The sequence below is a fragment of the Rhinolophus hipposideros genome, assembly GCF_964194185.1.
Source record: "Rhinolophus hipposideros genome assembly, chromosome: 19".
Lineage (NCBI taxonomy): Eukaryota > Metazoa > Chordata > Mammalia > Chiroptera > Rhinolophidae > Rhinolophus > Rhinolophus hipposideros.
This window is the reverse complement of record NC_138065.1, coordinates 31,724,381-31,745,460: the sequence shown is the minus strand read 5'-3', so window position 1 is coordinate 31,745,460 and position 21,080 is coordinate 31,724,381. Positions and strand designations below refer to the sequence as shown.

The 21,080-nt window shown below is 46.8% G+C and overlaps 1 protein-coding gene across 1 annotated transcript in view; it reads right to left on the bottom strand.

The window, feature by feature from the left end:
• RASSF5 (Ras association domain family member 5) overlaps positions 1 to 21,080 on the bottom strand; it is a 69,446-nt gene that overhangs the window by 33,944 nt on the left and 14,422 nt on the right. The window contains exon 2 of the mRNA XM_081026122.1: positions 7,941 to 8,062. Within this exon, the coding sequence (XP_080882248.1) occupies positions 7,941 to 8,062 (122 nt within the window). The remainder of the gene's footprint in view (positions 1 to 7,940; positions 8,063 to 21,080) is intronic.

The following is a 21,080-nucleotide window of genomic DNA, read 5'->3' as shown; positions in this document are numbered from 1 at the left end:
ACACCTTTCTCACTGAGTACCCAGTCACCCCCTACCCTGAGAGCAGTAGCATTTGATAGCATGAAACCGGCTGTGCACAAAAAGCTCAATTTCTCCCCAGATGACTTCCTGTTGTAAGAGGTAAGCGGACGCATACCATTTAGGTTAGACTCACAGGAGATTCACTTTCTTGGGGGTTCTAGCCCACACTGTACTTCTCTTGCTTGGCTGCCAGGCTAACAGCTTCGACAGGGCCCTGGCACCTAAAGACACTGAAGACAGTTAAATTAGACATACTGAGTGGCTGAAGTGGCCTGAAGATCTCATGCTGGGTCTGAGCCAGGACCAGGGAGTCTGCCTTCTAATTGTTTTCCTTTAAGGAGACTAGGAAAGCACAAAAGGTGGGTCTGATCAACAACCCCATCCCTCACATGCCCTTCTCCAGACAAGGCCAGTCGTCCAATGGCCAGGACAGTGCGGTCAGTGGTGTGAGATGTGAATAACTCTTGCACTACTACACACAGAAAGAGGGCCTCAGGCCTGACCTGGCCCAGCTGGAGGTCATCTCAGTTAGCCCACTGTTTCCAAGGCAGAATTACAGGCTGGGGCTGTGAGGGGCACAGAGAAATGTCTCCAATGCTTAAGGATTTCTAGAGAAATAAGTACTAGAGCTCAGTCTCAACCAGGAAGCCAGGATCTCAGGTGCTTCCTGGTTGGAAAGGCTTTCTGCTCTGCCTGATCAGAAATGAGCTCCCATGGGTTGGCCTGAGCTGGTCAGATAGGCCTTGGGGCGGCTCCTATAAGAGGTAGCTGTCTAGTAGTGTCTAATTACTGTCAGCTTTAGCCAGCATTTCTGGCTTCTAGAGTGTGGAGGGAAATCTGTGGAGGGAGGAGCAGCTGTCCCAGATGTAGCTAGAGTGGAGAGAGAGAGAGGCTGCAGACCGGCTCCATCCTTTGGCACATGTGGGTGGGCTGGCATGAAATGGAATCATAAAATATATTCAATCAATCCAAAAGAAGGCAGAAAAAATAAGAAAAATGGAACAAAGAACAGATAGGACAAGTAGAAAACAAACAGCAAGATGACAAACTTAAATCTATTTATATCAATAATCACATTAAGTGCAAATAACCTAATTAAAGGGCAGAGATTATCAGGCTGGATTAGAAAAACAAGATCCAACCATTTGCTGTCTACAAGAAATGACCTTTAGATATAAATACAGAAATAGCCTAAAAGTAAATGGATGGATGATAATCAAAAGAAACTGGGGTGGCTGTATGACTATCAGACAAAGTAGATTTCAGAGCAAAGGATATTACCACGGATAAGAAGGTTATTTCGTAATGCAAAGAAGTCAATTAACCAAGAGGACATAATTATCCTAAATGTTTATGCACTGAATAATGGAGCTTCAAAATACAGGAAGATAGAACCATATGGAGAAATAGGCAAATCCACAATTATAGTTGGAGATTTCAACACTCCTCTCTCAATAATTAATAAAACAAGAGAACATGATTTGCCTCAACAAATGTTAGCTACTGTTTTTATCAATCACAACTCAGTTTGATAAACATCTATGGAGCATTTTGGAAGGGACTCAAGCCCCTAAATCCCCTGAGAGTTGTGCAGGTATCTACCTAGAGTTTTTGTTAGGCAAGTAGGGGACGCCCTCCGGAGGGACAGGGCTCTCCCCAAGGCTCTCCCTGTCTGGCTCCTGGGCTCTCCCCTTCTTGCTCCCCGGCTCCCCCGTGTGGTAGTTCTGGGTTCAGCACGTGGCCGCTGGACGAAGGGCTGGGGCAGGACTGGCCCCAGGTACTTCCACCTCTGAAAAGTTCTGGAAAGGCAGAGTTTCAGTGTCGCGACTGAGGGAGGGAGCATAGGCCAGGAGCCAGGAAAATCAAGCTCTCCACGTCAGCTGAGTCACCGCTCAGAGGCTGCAGAGGCTAAGGGAGATGGTTCCACAGGAACTTTGCAAAGGAACGTCAGCGGTGGGATGGCTGGCTGGGGGTGGGGAAGGGCGGTGCGGGATGGGGGTTGGGGGGGTTGTAGGTAGAAAGGCAGCAGCGACCTATAGAGCTGAAACACCAGCAGGCCAGGCTGATCCACCCTGAAGCTTTGAAAGCCATCTGTCCCTTTGGTGAATGGGGACAGGTTCTGGGTCTTTTTATCTACAGAGCAGAGCAATAACTTGGGCCTCAAAGGAGGGGATAATCGTCAAGTCTTGTAGCAGTAAGTCCCCAACCGCAAAGTCATAGCGTCCTGGTTTTATAGCCAGGAATAACCCATCTTTCTGGAATTTTGGAGAGTTGGCAGAACCAGACCACGAAGGATTCTTGTGCTAATTCAATCTAAATTAACTGAATTTGAGGGCAACAGAGAGCCACTGAGGGTTTTCATCAGAAGGGTGACATGATAAAAAATCCAGTAAGGCGGTTAAAGGCACCTGAGGCAGTCCTGGAATGTTACCAGGCGGTACTTACCTCCTTGGTTACACATGCTGTCACATATTTTTTCTCATTGAAGACTCACAACCACGCTGCCTACAGTCCCATTTCTCAGAGGGGAAACCTGAGACTCAGAGAAACTAGGAGGCTCGTCCTGGGTCATATACCAAGTATGTCGTCTACAGGCCAGGGGTCTTTCTTTTGCTTAAGAAAATAGTTATCACTGAACACACAATGCAATGTACAGATGATGTATTATGATATTGTACACTTGAAACTTATATAATCTTATTAACCAATGTCACCCAATAAAATTAATTAAAATTAAAAAAATAAATACATAAAAATAATGTTATATAAAAAAGGAAAATATTTATTGCCTTTTAAAAATATTATACTAGAAACATGTGACAGCATCTGGTTATTCAAACAGCACCAAAGCAAACAACAAAAGCTGAAAGAGTCGCATTCCACCCCTTTCAACTCCCACCCTTCGCAAGGTGAAATCTCTTCCAATGATTGGCTGGGCATCATCCAGACCGTTGCCCTGCATTTACATACACACGCACACACACACATACACACATATGTACAAAATACACATATATTCTGTTGACTGGCATGTTTTCACTTCACATTATTCCCTGCCAGGACATATGGATCCATCCCTCTCTCCTTTGGAAGAATGCCTTGGTATGGCCCTTGGTATGGATGGCTGGATTTCCTTCCTGGCTCCCCTGGAGCTCTCTCCACTGCTCACAATGCCCCTTAGCACCAGCTGGACCCAATGCCCTGGTAGTCCAGGCACCAAATCACCAAAAAGAGTAGCTTCTGTAGGCGGCATTTCCCACTAATGACGCTGAGGATTTTAGAACAGTACCTGGCTCAATAAATATCTGCATAAGGAATTTGAGGCAGTCCTTAGACACATTTTCTTTTAATTTTAGAGATTAAGTATTAATTTAATGTGTGTCAGGAAAAAATCCTAAGTATATTAAACAGTGATTCAATGACTTTAAAATTTTTCTTTAACAAAAGTTTAAGTTTAATACAATGAATCTATTTAAAGAGAAATAGTAAGTAAATAATAGCACAAGTGGAACATGGATACGTTCAGAATCCTAAGTAGAAAGTGCCTGTGTGTGGTTTGGGAACTGCTGTGGGAGGGAGAGGCTGGGTTTTGCAGCCAGGGTCCTGGGAGCCTGCTGTCTGCATGCTGCTCCTGAATTCTGGAGGGCCAGGAGGAGGGGGAAGGAAACTGGGCCCGTTTGACATAAGACTCAACTCCTGGCTGTAAGTGATTTGGGTGGGAGAAACAGTGCTTATGTTTTTATCATCTCTGTGCATTCTAGGTACTAAGAAAAGTGGCAACAAAGGCCAAAGGGACAGAGCTGCCAGGATCCCCTTGGGCTACAGCAGTTTATGAAGAGAATCAACAGTTGGGGGCAAGGATTTCTTCCCTTGGGGTCTAGTTTTCCAAAGACAAAGAAAGGACTGGACCAAACCAACAAAGGTCTCACATCATCATAAGGGCACTGAGGAGCCCCTTAAGGGTGATTTTATCACAGGAGTGACATGGTAAGAGCACCCTGAAGACCACCTGAAGTAAAAAGTCTTTGTTTGGGGCATGCCTCCAAATAAAGGAACTGCAGCCATTTGAGAAATTTATTGTGGTCTTCAGCCAATGGCAACAACGTTCTCTAGGAAACAGGCTTAATTTGAAAAGGGATCTGAGATAGAATTGAAGGAGATTTGCTTGATCAACAATGGGTGCCCAAGGGAAAAGTCAGCCTTCACAGACCTTGGAGATCTCCAAGGAGAGACTCTGAAAACACTGATTCTGTGGTTGACAAAAGCACAGGCAGCTACCAGCACCCTTCCTCAGTTTCTCTACCTGAGACACACACACACAACCCCACCTGGCCTTGTGAATGCAGCTGGAGGCTCTGAGCCCATGCCTGCCCTCTCACACACCTGCCCCTTCTTCTTCCCTCTGGCACGGCCGAGAGAAGACAGCCACAACCTTGAGATTACTGCTTTTCAAAGGTTGAGGCCAAATACTTATCTATAGGATGATCTCAACCTTGTCTTGAAAAATATTCCTTCCTGTGTATAAATGCACAGGAAGAAAAACTTAAACATGTTAACTAACAATGGTTCTCTCTAGGTGGAGGAAAATCAATGATTTTCTTTTCCTTAAAAATCAGAGAGGAGAAATGCCACCAAGCTGTCTCGAGACCTCCTAATATCCATATGTCCCCAAATTAGCTGAGCTTAGACCAAGGCCCTGGCCACAATAAATCCCCCAGGAAAATGGCACTCATACATTAGTTTAGCTGGTCCAGATGACAATGTCAAGGTGAAAGAAAGTCCATCCTGGTATGTAACAGAAAATCAAGCCAAGGCGGAAATCAGCACAAACAAGCTTTTTAGAAAAGGTGAGAGAGGCTGGAGCAGGGCCCAGGTTTTATTGACAGAAGGCTAGGTTCTGCCCACTTGTGCTAAAGCACGCAGTCCGTCCTGTCCAAGGCAAACACAGCAGTGCTCCCCAGCTGGCTGGACAGGAGCAAAGCCCACTCCAGGCTGTTTTCTGGCTGGGGGTGTTCCACACCCACAGGGCACCCATGGCTCCCATGTGTCAGTGGGGTTTTGCTCCAGACACTGTTTTAGTTTGCTGGATGGTCCCCAACAGAGGGGAAGGGGGACACTCTGCTTCCAAATACTCAAACTTGGAAGCACTGCTGACATTCTGACGATGAGACAAAGCAAACCCCAGGTCCTGTTTTGGGGCCTTTGGCCCACCACATTTGGGAGCTGGCTCACCAGCTCTAGGGTTAGGGTTTCTCAACCTCGGCACTGTTGACATTTTTGGGTCAGATGATTCTTTGTTGTAGAGGCCTTTTCTGTGCACTGTAGGATGTCTAGCAGCATCCCCCAGTTGTGACAACCAAAAATGTTCCCCGGGGGCGGGCTGTGGGAAAAATCACACCCTTTTGAGTCCTGCTGCTCTAGAAGAAGGAATAGAAAGAGACCCAGGAAATAGATGGGTGTGCAGGCTCCAGGTTGTGGGTCAGGTAGGGTCAAGGGGAGCAAGAAAAAAAGAGAGACTTGGAAGCTCCCCAATGGGACAAAAAACTGGGAAAATAAAGAGCTGCTTAAATAAGATTTTTAGGAAATGTTGCTGTATGATGTGCTATGTAATCTCCCATTTCCATCTTCTAAGGAAAACCTTTAGCAAAAATCTGCATCATTCACCAGGTCTGTGGGATTCAGATTTGTGTCCCTTCCTTTCCTGATCCCCTTCCCCCAATCTGGATGGACAGGTTCTGGCTAGGGACAGGCCCTCCCAGGAGGTTGGGTTACATTCCGGCTAACCCATAGGCAGTTACGATTCCAAAGTATGTGGACGATATGCAGATTTTTAAAAATATATATTTTAGAACCGATTCAATATAATTTTTATAAAAACATATGTCACATTTGCTTTCTAGTAATGCTTTCCCAGTAGATGAAAGCATGGAGGGACAGCTGAGAGGCTGGTAACACCCATGAGTGGGTCAGGTAGTTGAACATCACTGATCATGTGCATCATGGATTAAAAAAACCATGTGGATGGCTATTCTGGGGACTTGAGCCTGAACCCCAGATTCCTCAGTTTCTCTCAGATTCTCTTCAAGAAATAAATAGTCATCCAACATCTGTATCATCTCTGACAGTACCCTGGGCTTTTTCCTCATAAACATGGGGTTTATTTGCTTCAAGTCTTGTTCCCCCACCCTACTGAAAGCACTGGGAGGGCAGGGATCCTGTCTGTTTACTTCATCACTAAGTCTCTGGCGTTCATGGGCCTGGCACATGGTCAACAGTCAAAACATATTTGTTGAATGAATAAATAGAAGATGTCTTGGAACAGTCCTTACTTCCTCAACCAGCAACCTTCAACTCATACATTAAGGTGCAGACCAGGTGTCACCTCCTCTAGGAAGTCCTCCCTGATTTTTCCCAACAGACATGATTGCACTGTGTACTCAAAACACTTGATTCATATTTTTATGGCAACATGCATCACAGTATATACTATTTGATTGTATTCTGCCTCCCCTACCAGAATGTAAGCTCTCTGAGGACAAAAACTGTGATGTATCATTTATTAGCCCCACTCTCACCAGTGTTTGGCACACAGCAGATAATAAATGCTTGTTCAATGCAAGAGTCAAAAAAATAAATGCTCACCCTTCTAAAGCTTAGACATTAAAGTTCAGACACATCCTGGTTCAAGTGCCTTGGCAAAGCCCAGAACCAAGAGCTGCTTTGGGCATCTATTTCCTGATTTAACATAAGGAAAGAACACTTGCCCAGCTCCTCTGAAGCTGATCTGGCCTGGCTGGCAGCCCCCACAACCCCACCGACCCAGGCCTATGAGGCCTCAAAGGGTCTTCAGGAGCTTCTCTGGGGCCCCTACCGTCCCCACCCATACTCACACCTCTGGCTCACAGCCCTAACCCAAAAAGGCTCTGTACAGGGGGCTTCTTCACATCACTGTTTCTGTTCCATCCCGTCTCTTGAAAAGAGGTGTGTGATATTGTGATTTGCAGTAAGAAATATATATTTGGTCTTTGTCCCTGTTTCAGGCACAGAGCTCCTAAAACCCTTGGAATTTCCTAAGTGATGAGAGCAACCAAGGTGTTTCTTGTTATTTTAATGAGGTGACTTTTGGACCCCACCTAAAGATGGGGACTGGTTGCCAGGAGAACCTGCCAAGTGATTAAAGGATTGGAACTTCCAGCCCCATCCCCGCTGACCCCCAGGGAGGGGAGAGGGGCTGGAGGTTGAATCAATCACTAATGGCCAATGATTTAATCTAATCAATCGTGCCTATGTAATGAAGCCTCCATAAAAAACACAGAAGGAGACAATGGAGTTCAAAGAGGTTCCAGGTTGGTGGACACAAGGAGAATCTGGGAGAGCGGCACACCTGGAGAGGGCATGGAAGCTCTGTGCCCCTTCCCACATACCTGCCCTATGCATGTCCATCTGGCTATTCCTGAGTTATATCTCTTTTTTCTAATAAACCAGTAATCTGGTAAGTAACATGTTTCTCTAAGTTCTGTGAGTTGCTCTAGCAAATTAATCGAACCCAAGGAGGGAGTTGTGGTAACCTCTAATCTATAGTCAGCTCGTCAGAAGCCCAGGTGACAACCTAGACTTGCAGTTAGCATCAGAAGGTGGAGGGGCACATGCAGAGTGTCAGAATTGAGTTGAACTTTAAGACACCCAGCTGGGATTAGAGAATTGCTTTGGTGGTGTTGGAAAACCACACGCACACATTAGAATTGGGTGCAGGATTGAAATATGTGTGAACTCCATCTGAACAGAAAGGGACCCCAACATCCAGCACATGTGGAATACTCATGCCACTTCCTACTCACCAGAGCTTCTAGGAGAGACAGTGGAGCTCAAGGCACCTGCAAAACCTATTCCCAGCCTGATCCTCGAGCTTTGCTGCCTACCTGGATGAAGGTTGGAGTGAGGGTGCTTTTTGGAGAGGGTCTGTCCTGGGATGGGCCTTCCTGCTGACTGCAGTCCAACTGGATCAGATTGCGGCACTCCGGGTGGCAGGTGAATTTACAGTCTGGAGGGAAAGAACCGCAGGGGATTAGGGGCCAGGCTTCCCAGAGAAAAACATTGGGATATTGCATTTAACTCCTGGAGGGAAGAACATGCAAGAGAGAAGTGGAGGGTGGGAGAACGCTGTGTGAATGATACCCTGCTTTCGAAGTGCTTTACAGGCACACCTCAGACACATTGTGGGTTTGGTTCCAGATCACCACAATACAGTGAATATCACAATAAAGCGAATCACCAATTTTTTGGTTTCCCAATGCATATGAAAGTTATGTTTAGTTTACACTATATTATAATCTGTTGAGTATGCAAGAGCACTATGTCTAAAAACAATGTACATACCTAATTTTAAAATATTGCTTAAAAAATGCTAACCATCATCTGAGTCTTCAGCGAATCATAATCTTTTTACTGGTGGAGGGTCTTGCCTCGATATTGATGACTGCTGACTGATCAGGGTGGTGGCTGCTGAAGATTGGAGTGGTTATGGCAATTTCTTAAAATAGGACAAAAATTAACTTTGCTGCATCAATTGACTCTTCCTTTCACCAACGATTTCTCTGTAGTATGTGGTGCTGTTTCATAGCATTTTTACCCACAGAACTTTTTTCAAAATTGGAGTTAATCCTCTCAAACATTGCTGCTGCTTTAATAACTAAGTTTATATAATATTCTAAATCCTTTGTTGCATTTCAACAATCTTCACAGCATCTTCACCAGAAAAGATTCCATCTCAAGAAACCACTTCCTTTGCTCATCCATCGGAAGCAATTCCTCATCCATTAAAATTTTATCATAAGATTGCAGCAATTCAGTTACATCTGCAGGCTCCACTTCTAATTCTAGTTCTCTTGCTATTTCCACCACATCTGCAGTTACTTCCTCCACTAAAGTCTCGAACCCCTCAAAGTCATCCATGAGAGTTGGAATCAACTTCTTCCAAACTCTTCTTAATATTGATCTCTTCTCATGAATCACAAATGTTCTTAATGGCATCTAGGATGGTGAATCCTTTCCAGGAGGTTTTCAATGTATGTTGCCCAGATCCATCAGATGAATCACTGTTTATGGCAGCTATCACCTTACAAAATCAATTTCTTAAATAATAAGACTTGAAAGTTGAAATTACTCCTTGGTCCATGGGCTGCCAAATGGATGTCGTGTTAGCAGGCATGAAAACAACATTAATTTTGTTGTACTTCTCCATCAGAGTTCTTGGATGACCAGGTGCATTGTCACTGAGCAGTAATATTCTGAAAGGAATCTTCTTTTCTGAGTAGTAGGTCTCAACTGTGGATTTAAAATAGTCAGTAAACCATATTATAAACAGATGTGATGTCATCTGGGCTTTGTTGTTCCATTTATAGAGCACAGGCAGAGAAGATTTAGCATAATTCTTAAAGGCCCTAGGATTTTCAGACAGTAAATGAGCATGGGCTCCAACTTAAAGTCACCAGCTGCATTAGCTCCTAACAAGAGAGTCAGCCTGTCCTTTGAAGCTTTGAAGCCAGGCATTGACTACTCCTCTCTAGCTATAAAAGTCCTAGATGGCATCTTCTTCCAATATAAGGCTGATTTGTCTACATTGAAAATCTGTTGTTTAGTGCAGCCATCCTCTTTAATTATCTTAGCTGGATCTTGTGGATAACTTGCTGCAGCATCTACACCAGCATTTGCTGCACTTTTATGTTATGGAGACGGCTTCTTTCCTTAACCTCATGAGCCAACCTCTGCTAACTTCAAACTTTTCTTCCACAGCTTCCTCACCTCTCAGCCTTCATAGAATCGAAGAGACTTAGGGCCTTGCTCTGGATTAGGCTTTGACTTAAGGGAATGCTGCGGCTGGTTTGATTTTCTATCCAGACCACTAAAACTTTCCCAATATCAGCAATAAGGCCGTTTTGCTTTCTTATCACTTGTGTGTTCACTGGAGTAGCACTTTTAATTTCCTTCAAGAACTTTTCCTTTGCATTCACAACTTGGCTGACTGTTTGGCACAAGAGGCCTAGCTTTCAGCCTATCTTGCTTTTAGATGTGCTTTCCTTGCTAAGCTTAATCACTTCTAGCTTTTGATTTAAAGTGAGAAACGTACAACTCTTCCTTTCACTTGAACACTTAGAAGTCATGTAGGGTTATTAATTAGCCTAATTTCACTACTGTTGTGTCTCAGGGAACAGGGAGGCCCCGAGGAGAGGGAGAGAGAGAGAGACAAGGAACTGCCGGTCAGTGGAGCAGTCAGAACACACACATTTATCAATTAAGTCTGCTGTGTTATATGGGTGTGATTTGTGGCCCCAAAATAACTGCAATAGTAACATCAAAGATCACTGATAACAGATCACCGCAACAAAAATAATAATAATGAAAAAGTTTGAAATATTGTGAGAATTACCAAAATGTGACACAGAGACGTGAAGTGAGCAAATGCTGTTGGAAAAATGGTGCCGATAGTCTTGCATAAGGCAGGATTGCCACAAACCTTCTATTTATAAAAAACAAACAATATCTGCAAAGCACAATAAAGCAACACACAATAAAATGAGGTATGCTTGTACACATTTGCAAACTGTTTTCCCCTCCATTATTTTGTGTGGCCCTGCAATTATTATTATTGCCACTTTACAGGCAGGAAATTGGAACCTAGGGACTTCAGTGACTTTCTCAAGGTCAGATCATCTGGCTTCAGACTGGAGCTCTTTCTACTAATTTACATTAATTTAATCACCAGGGACTACAGATCCCTGGAGAAGGACTTAACTTTTTTGGGTCTCTTTTTGCCAGTCTGTAAAATATAGGTCATAGCAGCCCTGTCTGGGACACAAGGTTGCTTGTTTATAGTTACAGAGGAAAACAGGTCCTTACAAATTAAAAGTGCCTCTGAAGACAAAGGCAGCAGCAGCAGCAGCAGCTGGAAAAGCTATTACCTGTCTCTGACCTACCCCATCTAGGAATGTTGGCGTGGCTTCTCTAACCCAGCTAAAATATCCTACAGAAAACATCCCAAATCAAGTGTTTCATGGGGAAAGCACAAGTTTCATAGACAATGTTCATGTCCATTGAAGCAGGACTTAATGACCATTGTAAAAAAGAGCCTTGGGGACTATGTTAGAGATGGAGAACTGAGGCCCAGAGAGGTAAAGTGAGCTGCCCAATGACACACAGTTCAGTGGCTAAGCCAAGTCTGCTAGTAGCTTCCAGGTTCCTCAAGTCTCTCTCAAGCCTCCTTGCTAGAAGGGAGTTAAAGTTGAAGGGGGCAGAGGGACAGGCTGGGGCGGGCCAGGTTTGTGGCCAGGGGACACAACAGCATGGACTTGTTTGGAAAACCCGAGGACTAGGAGATAACTTTGGGTTGATGAGGCTCCCGACACTCTTTTCATTCCTTTTAACAAGCTCCAAAATCAGTACTTTTAGTACTTTTAGACTTTTTTAGAAGCTGTCACAGCACACACTCTCTTGAAGTGGGGATAGGTCTCTTCTTTCATTTTTGGGGGATTCTTGGAATGATAGCCTCACCCTGCCCAGCAGCCCCTTCCCCTGTACCCCCAAAGATGAGTACCTGGGCTACATTCCTAGTACAGGTTTTGCCACTAATGTTTGCAGGGGAGCACCCTGATAAATGCAGGGACACACAGAGATTCCACAATCCTGCAACCTTTTGACTCAATGGTCTGAACCTCCAACCACATTGGGAAGGGCATTTAGAAGCTCTGCTGCTCATATCCCTCATGCCTGAAGGTGAGCCCCACTCGTCAGTCCCCACCTTCACACCCAACCCTGCCTAAGTCTTCCTGACTCTCCTCCCAGAAGCCATCCTCTCACCTGGAGATGGAATGGGTCCAGCTGGTTTTCTAAGGCATGCACCGTACATCTGCAAGCCTGCACATGCATTTCTGGGGTCCCCCAGAGGGCGATCTCTGCCTGGCACAAGGACAGCCTCACCTCGAGTGGGGTGAAGGGCACAGGGGGATGTGCAGGCCAAGTCTCCTGTGCCTGCAGTGCCCAGAATTGCCAGGGCTTTGATAAGGTAGCACTGAGGCCAGAGCCCACACAGAGAAGCATTGATTGGGCTCTGCTCCTGGGACACACCTGTATAGCTCTGGCCACACTCTGAGAATGAAGAATGCTCTGGGGATGCCAACAAGTGTGAATGAGGAGGACGACAGATTGGAAGCTCTCCCAACTCTGTGGTGGACAAGTGCTGCCACCAACTCACAAATGGGAAAGCGTCTTGGGAGAGGTGAAGATCCTCCAGCCTCCTCTTTCCAGTAAGTTGTACTGTTGATACAGCCACTCGATATCCATCGGTGCGTCTGATTTTCTCAATTACCCTCTCCCTCTCTTTGCCTCCCTCTTCCCACTCAGTTTCTCTCTCTCTCTCTCTCTCTCTCTCTCTCTCTCTCTCTCTCTCTCTCTCTCTCTCTCTCTCTCACACACACACACACACACACACATACACACACACACACTGAAAACAGAACCAAAACCTCCAAAAGATTTTTTTACAGGCCTGATGCTGAGCTGGGCAGAGCTAGAGAACAGAAGATTCCAAGAGGAATGTTGTGGGACTTTTTAAAAAGCACCTTTGCGCACCAATGACTTTGTTCCATCAGACGCTATGTAATCACAGCCTGGAGCAAAACCACAGAAGCACGTCTTGATAGTTGTAATCCCTGGGCTTCTAGGTGAGGACAGAGCCACCGTGCCCTCTCCAAACACAGCAGTTAGGCCCACAGTTCACAGCCAATAGCTGCAGGCCTGACGTGCTGTGAGGGGACACCCGTATGAGATTCCAAAGGCAGGACCACATTCCACTGGACCCCACAGGCAATCTTCCCCTCAAGGCAGCTCATCACGAGGTGCTGCTAAGCCAATCCCTGCCCTTGGCACCCACTGTCCTCCACAGCCTTCTATCTGGACGAGGAAAGAGAAAGGGACCATACAGCCCTCGCAGTGCTCAGCCTGCCCTGCTCAGTGTCACCATCATCTTTGGCAGTGGCTTCAATGTCTTGAACATGGACTTTCCCGTGCTCTGTGCTCACATGACAGTGAAGATGAATAAGACAGGACACCAGGGGACTCAGCCTAGCTGGGCAGACAGGACACACCTGTGCAAAGATAAGCAGTGAGAGAGACAGCACAAAGCACCGGCACACACCTAGGAAGCCTTTGCAGAGGACACTGACACACCTGCCAGCCACAGCAGGTGGGGACCCATCATGGCACAGGAGGCTCTGGGGAACTTAAAGAAGGGATCGGACTCCAGGTGACTCATAGGCCCTCCTCACAGGGGCCAAGAGGAGGCAGGGGGCTGTGACATCACAGAATAGATAGGACAAGGATCTCCCTGAAAAGAGGCAGCAAAAGGTTAGGGAGCAGGATTCCTAGGTTCTGATTGTATCTTAAGGAGAACTGGCATTTCTTGACCTTATTATTGTCATCTATAAAATAGAACTATCCCTTCCCCCTCTCCATCCTTCCCTTCCAGCTACAGGCTCTGTCCCCTCCCCAGCGATGTTTTGAAGAAAATAAATGTGCTTCCAGGTTTGGGAAGAGAAGCCTATGGAAATACAAGGGGCGAACTGTGATGAGGAACGATGGAAGCAAACCACAAGAGGGCCCTTCTCCAAGGAAGGATCCGAAGCCAGGATGGGGAGAAGCCTCCTCGGGCCCACCCTCAGCCCCCAGATGTTATTAGCTTCCTAGCTGCTATAACAAAGCACTGTGAACTAGGTGGCTTAAAAACCGAAATTTGCTGTCTCAGTTCTGGAGGCTCAAAGTCTGAAATCAGGTTGTCGGCAGGGTCACGCTCCTTCTGAAACCTGCAGGGGAGACTCCTTCCTTGCTTCTTCCTACTTCTCATGGTTTGCTGGCAACCTTTGGTGTTGCTTGGCTTGTAGCTGCATGACTCAAATCTCTGCCTCCATCTTTACATGGCCTTCCACTTGTGTGCCTCAGTCTTCACACGGTCACCTTATAAGGACACAGTCATACTGGACTAGGGGACTACTTGCTTAAGTAATTACACCTGCAACTACCCTATTTCCAAATAAGGTCACATTTTGACGTATTGGGAGTTAGGACTTCAACATATTTTGGATGGAGGCACCTTTGGCCATACTGAGAACCCAGAGCCCTTAGACACAAATAGATGGGGTTTCTCATGGAACCATTTCCAGATACCAGCGCAGACGGTCAGACGAGGGGGAGAGGGAGTGCGGAGCTGAGGCCAGGACTGCTGGCCTACCTTCACCAGCCCTGCTTCTGGCCTTCTCAGTCCCCAAAGGTCATCAAAGTCATCATCTCAAACAAGGGGCAGGCCCCATGGCCATGGCAAGCTATGCCCAGACATGGCATTCCTTCTCCCACCTCAGCCCAGACATGGTGAACCCAGCAGACAGAACAACCTGTGCAAGGAGACTGTTTTTCCAAAATATAGAATACCTTTCATCCTTAGGACTGCCAAAGTTAGTTCCTATTCCATCCTGTTGCCACCTGGTGTGGTGCACACACCACACACACACACACCACACACACACCACACACCACACACACCACACACACCACACACACAACACACACACACACACCACACACACCACACACACACACCACACACACCACCACACACACAAACACATACCACACACACTACACACATACACCACACACACAAACACATACCACATACCACACACACTACACACATACACCACACCACACACATACCATATCTCACACACACACCACCACACACACACACACAACCATATACCACACACACACCACACACACACCACACACACTACACACATACATCACCACACACCACACACAAACACATACCACATACACTACACACATACACCGCACACACACCACACACACACCATACTTCACACACACACCAACACACCCCACACACACACACACCACATACCACACACACCACACACACCACACCACACACCACACACACACCACACACCACACACACCACACACACACCACATACCACACACACACCACAAACACACCATACACACACACACCACACACACACCACACACACACCACACACCACACACACCACACACACACTACATACCACACACACACCACAAACACACCATACACACACACCACCACACACACCACACACACACCACACACCACACACACACCACATACCACACAAACGCATACCACACACACTACACACATACACCACACACACCACCACACATACACACACACCACATACCACACACACTACACACATACACCACACACACACACACAGACACCCCACATGCACACAATCTGCTGCATAACCTGAGAGGCTAATTTTCGAAACCAGAGGCAATCCATTGAGAAGAAACCTTTAAGGCCCTTTCACCGCAGACCTAGTTATAAGATCCCAAGATGTCATGGAGCTTTCCACTTAATTCTCCCCTCCTCCAGCTGGATCCAAGGTGTGGGGTGAGCGCCCAGGAGACAGAGCCTTGTCTGCAGTGAGCCCACAGGCCACCTTTGCAGGCTGCCTTGCAGTCACTCCCAGGTCAGTGGAGAGCAGCTTCTCACCCTGCATGGCCAAAGGCACTTCTGAGGCCTGAGGGGAAGAATGACAGCCTCTGAATCCAGGAGCCCTGTACCCATTCTCTGGGCATTTACGCCTTCCTGGAGGTCAACCTCAGAACAGATCTTGCCACCTTTTGCATTCCCCTTTCAGGGACCTGGCTGTCTGTAGTATAATGGAAAGAGAACAGACTCCAGGGAAGGCCTGGCCTCTAGCCACTGTTCAACTTGGGTTCAGTTTTTGAACTTCTCTGATCATTAATTGCCTCAACTATAACGTGGGAATAGCTGCAGTTCATAGGGCTGCCATGAGATTGAAATGCGGTTCTTAATGTAAATCACCGCCCAGAAGGCCTGGAACATGGAGGCCTCAGTTAGGGTTCCATCCCCCACCTCTCCCACCGCTTCTCTGCTACGCGTGGATTCCTCCCCACCCCACTGAGCTCCCGGTGGGTAATCTATAGTCTCACCAAACTTTCCCCAGCTAATGATTTCCAAAACAAGCACATAAGTAGCTTCTAGTTTTAAAATAATTTTGTTCTTAAGCACTACACAGAAATCTGAAAAAGCAAAATCAAAAACAACGTGCATGCAAAATGACAATGTTATAATACAATAGTTTTTTAAAAAACCGGAGTGTTGTCCTAGTCTTCCCAAGCAAGTCAGTGGGGACAGTCCTCAAGCTCAGGGTCCCTCTGTGGCTTTATTCTCAGATATTCCTTTGAGTCCCCCATTCTGGCACTGGGAGCACCCTACTGGAGGCCAGTGATAGCTGCTCAAGACTGCCCAGAGCCCCTCCATCATTCCCTGCGCCCGTCTGACCAGGGCTGACCAGGGCTTGCCCCACCCCCTATAGCACCATTGCACCATTGCCCTATAGCTCAACCCTGCCTGCGCCCCCATCCTGGAAGCCTGTCTTTGCCCACTGACCTCCCTCCAGACCTCCAGAGTCCTGATACAAGGTCCTAAGGCATCTTCAGACCTTCATGGAAGCTCGAGCCCCAGTATGAGCAAGGGTGGCCCAGGTCACCTGCAGAGGTGAGGGTCCAGAAGGACATGGAGCCCGATGAGGAGTAACCTCCCCCTGCCACACACACCTCTGCCTGTCCAGGACTTTTCCCCTCCCTACCCTCCTGCCCACCCACCCCCCAATATCCTTGCTCTTATTTCAGAAGAGAAAATTGTCAACCAGAGTTTATAAATCCTAGTATTACAAAGGATGTGGGTAAACGAGAGGGTTCTTGCCTATTGCCAGGACCAATTTCCTGCAGGAATTTACCCTGAGTGTGTACTTATTTGTATCTAAATGTGTCTTCACTAACGTGTTCATCACATAGTTATGACAACAGAATTCTAGAAATATCCCATATCTGTCTACAGGGGACCCATTACAGTTATGATACATTTTAAAATAAAACATTATTTAGCAATTATATAAGATGATGTAGATTAACGTTGGTCAACTTCAGAAGATGTCCACAAGCATATCATTAAAAGGAAAAAGATTGTGTTTTATGGTCTTGATTATATAAAAATATACACATACTTATGAATACATTATACACAGAAAAATATCTGGAAAGAAGGTGACATGCTTGCTCTGAGTGATAGAATTTCAAGTGCTTTACCTTTCCTTATAGTTTCTAAACTTTTATAATGAACATATATTCTGTACTAATGGAAAAAAATATCACCAAAAAAGGAACAAAGAAAAACCATTGTAATGACATCAGGTACCATTACTCACTACCTACAATAGGCCAGGCACTCTGCATGATTTTATATAATCAATACTACGCCTGTATGACATATGTTTCTACCCCTCTTTATTTAAAAGCAGACTTAACCTTTTAGAGCAGTTTTAGGTTCACAGCAAAATTAAGTAGAAGTATACAGAGTTCCTATATGCCTGTTGCCCCCCTTCCCCACAACCTCCCCCATTGTCAACATCTCCCACCAGAGTGGGACTCTGGTAACAATTGATGAACCTATACTGACACATCATTATGACTCAAAGTCCATCATTTACATGAGGGCTCACCCTTGGCGGTGTACATTCCATGGGTTTAGACAAACATATAAGGACATCTATCTACCATTATAGCGTCATACACAGTAGTTTCACTGCCCTAAAAATCGCTATGCTCTATTCATCCCTTCCTCCCACCCAGCCACTGGCAACCACTGATCTTTTTATCGTCTCCATAGTTTTGCCTATTTCAGATTGTGATATAGTAGGAGTCATACAGTGGGTAGCCTTTCCTATTGGCTTCTTTCACTTAGTCATACGCATTTAAGGTGCCTCCGTGTCTTTTCATGAATTGATAGCTCACTTCTTTTTAGCACTGAATAATCCATTGTCTGGAGGCACCACAGTTTATTTATCCACTCACCTACTGAAGGGCACCTTGGTTGCTTCTAAGTTGTGGCAACTATGAACAAGGCTGCTGTAAACACCCGTGCACAGGTTTTTGTGTGGAGGCAGATTGCCAGCTCCTTCTTTGGCCTACCCCTATTTTAGAGATGAGGAAACTGAGACTTGGAGAAGTTAAGAGACTTGTTGAGAGCCTCACAGAGGAGGAGTGGAAATCCATCACACCCGGCGGCTTCTCACCGGCCCTGGTTTCTGGGAAATTGTTCCTCAGAGCTGTCTCCTCCCTTTGGTCCTGGTTCCACTTAGCCTGACTGCTTGAGGCCAGGAATGGGCTTCATCAGGGATGGGGGTTAGGGTGGCCCAAGGCCAGAAAAGAGCATGAGTTGAAGGGGTCTGGGGAAGGAGTTTGCTTTTTCCTCTGCCCTAGCAAGAGTGTCCCTCCCAGAAGCTTCTGCCTCATTCTGGAAAAGCCAGTTCACAGCTTAAGTCCCAGCCAACCAAGCCACTCAGCCTGGGGGCTTCAGAAACCATCCACACTGTCTGTCTGCTCTGGATTGCTTCTCCAGATATTGGCCCTTCATGTCTGGGACACCACGTCTGAAGACTCTTAACTACTCGGGCAGCAGGCAGAGGCTCCTGCGCTGAGCTCCCAGCACAGCTTCACCAGAAAGGCCGGCTATTCGGCCACGTTCCAGCTCCATAGGTAATGGGCTCTCAGCTCCCCCCACTCCAAGAGGCCCGGCCTCTGCAGCTCTGTTCCCTAGGACATAACAGAGCCAACGGCCTCATCGTGTGGAGAGATGAGGATGGTGGGGCAGCATCCACAGTGGATGCCAGGCTGCCAGCACCAGCTGCATCACAGAGGCACCAGAGTGCATCCACTCAGCAGCTATAAATCAGAAATCCTCGACTAAACTGTGTGGCGCCTCGAAGCACACTGCTTAATGTGTACGACAGAGGTCTTTGAGAATGGGTGCAGGGGATGAAGCAATTAACTGGGAGCTGAGGAAAGGACAGAATCTGGCCTCCACAGTCACACAGATCAGGGCTTGAACCTAAGCCCTCCTACTAACTGGGTATGAGATGGGACAGGACAACTGACCTAACCTCAGTGAAATATGGAATTTATTTAGCCTCAATTTCCTCATCTGCAAAACGGAAGTAATATCTTCCTTGCCAGATTTGTTGACAAAATTGGAGAGTATCGAATAGTGCCTGCACAGAGCATGTGCTTAGTAAAGGGTGGCTGTCATTTTTAGCTATGGGACTCCTGAGTCTGGGGACTTCCTATTGACTCAGCGTGGGATGCCGACCAAAAAACTTCTCATTCCAATGTGCTGCGATAAGAAGAGTCATGCAACCTTCCTGCTCACCTAAGTTCTTCCTCCCTGTTCCTCCCTCCCTCCAGTCCTGCCTTTGATGAGCTCAGAGAGTAAGGCAGGGACATGAGAGGATGCGTGCTGTTGGAGAATGGGAAGGTACAGACGGAATTTGTCGAGCTTGGAGGTCTGTAGCAATTGCCAAAATCAACACAATTTATACATTTTTCCCACTCCTGGTTAAACTCCTAGTGAGGCTGGCAGCAGGGAGTGGAAACTCCCCACTCCTGGGTCAGGCAGCCAGCTCAGGACACCTGCATCTTTATGTTTCCAGGAAGGAGCCTGGACCCAGCCCTCTTGAGACCATATACTGTGATTCCTTGTTTCAGAGGACAGGCCACCCCTGAGGGCATTCAGCACCCCCACCCCAGCCTGGAGGACCTGGAGGCACACAAGCCTAACGCCAACACACACACGTGCCAGAAAACAAGCCAAGAAGCCAACAGAAAGGGTCGATGCACTGGTGGTAGAGGAGCGACATAGAAGCCTGGTCAGGTCTTAGGTCAGAGACTGCCAGTCCTCCCATGGACAGGCAAGTGGGGCAGCTGGAGGCACTGGAGCTGTTATCTCTGTGCAAAGAGCCAAGAGGGGATGTGTCTGAACATACACATGTCAGGATCGCATGTTCAGTTCCCGTCTACAATAGAGGGCTGGGTGGGTGGCCTCTATGGAAAGCTGGCTCCCCCAGGTCAGGCACACTGAGGCGAGAAGGTACTGGAGAGGTGGAGTGGTGCTGGGGAGCCGGTTTGAACTGAGGACACAACGCCACCCCCGAGACCCTGGTCCCCACCCTCTCCCAAAATGACCATATTGGTTTGGGCTGTGACAGAGCTGGATGGGGTTGACATGAACTTTTGAGAGACCCTTTTGTACTGAAATATACTGGGAAATGTACTGGGAAATATCCTTCTCATTTGTTGCCCATGGGGCAAAGTAGATATTAAAATTCTCACTGGGACCTTGGTCCCTGGATCTAATGTATCACTTGTTTATTCCTGAGCCTGGCTTCTTGTCACATTTCCAGGTAGGCTGGACATGCCCCTGCACCCTCTTCCCAAACATAGGCGGCTGGCCTGCAGAGGTATAATCCTGCCTGGAGTGGGTGGGTGTGCCTCTCGGGCAGGCCCATTAATCATCTTTCTGCAACACAACTATACATCCCTAGGCTGAAAGCACCAACAAAAGGAAGGCACTGTAGCCAGGCCAGGTGGGGGGGTGTTGGGTGGGGTTGTTTTGGGAGGGGCAGGTGGAGGGAGGGAGGGCAGGACAGTTCACAGCAAGTTCAGACGGATGATGCAGGAAGTGAGGGGAACGTCAGGCAATGCCTGCCCTGTGTCCAGTGAGGCAGGGGACAGGGCCTGACCCCAGATCACCTTTCCCATATGGCCTGTTTCATGCCATTCCGCTCCTTGGGGGTGCTATAACCCTTAAGCATGCCCTCCACCCTGCCTTGCGCAGATGTGTGTATTTGTTTAAAATTATAAATAAACATAATAGGGTTGAGTCATTTTTAACAATTCATGCTTCAACTTCAGATAGCATTAACTGACTCCCTGCTAGGACCTTGCTCAGACTCTCCCTCCCATCTCTTCTGCTCCCACCCCCTGAGTTTTTTCTATATTATATTATTTACACTTTCAGGGTTTATAACATTTACATTCTGCTGTAACTACAAATCCCACAGTTGTCTAAAACAA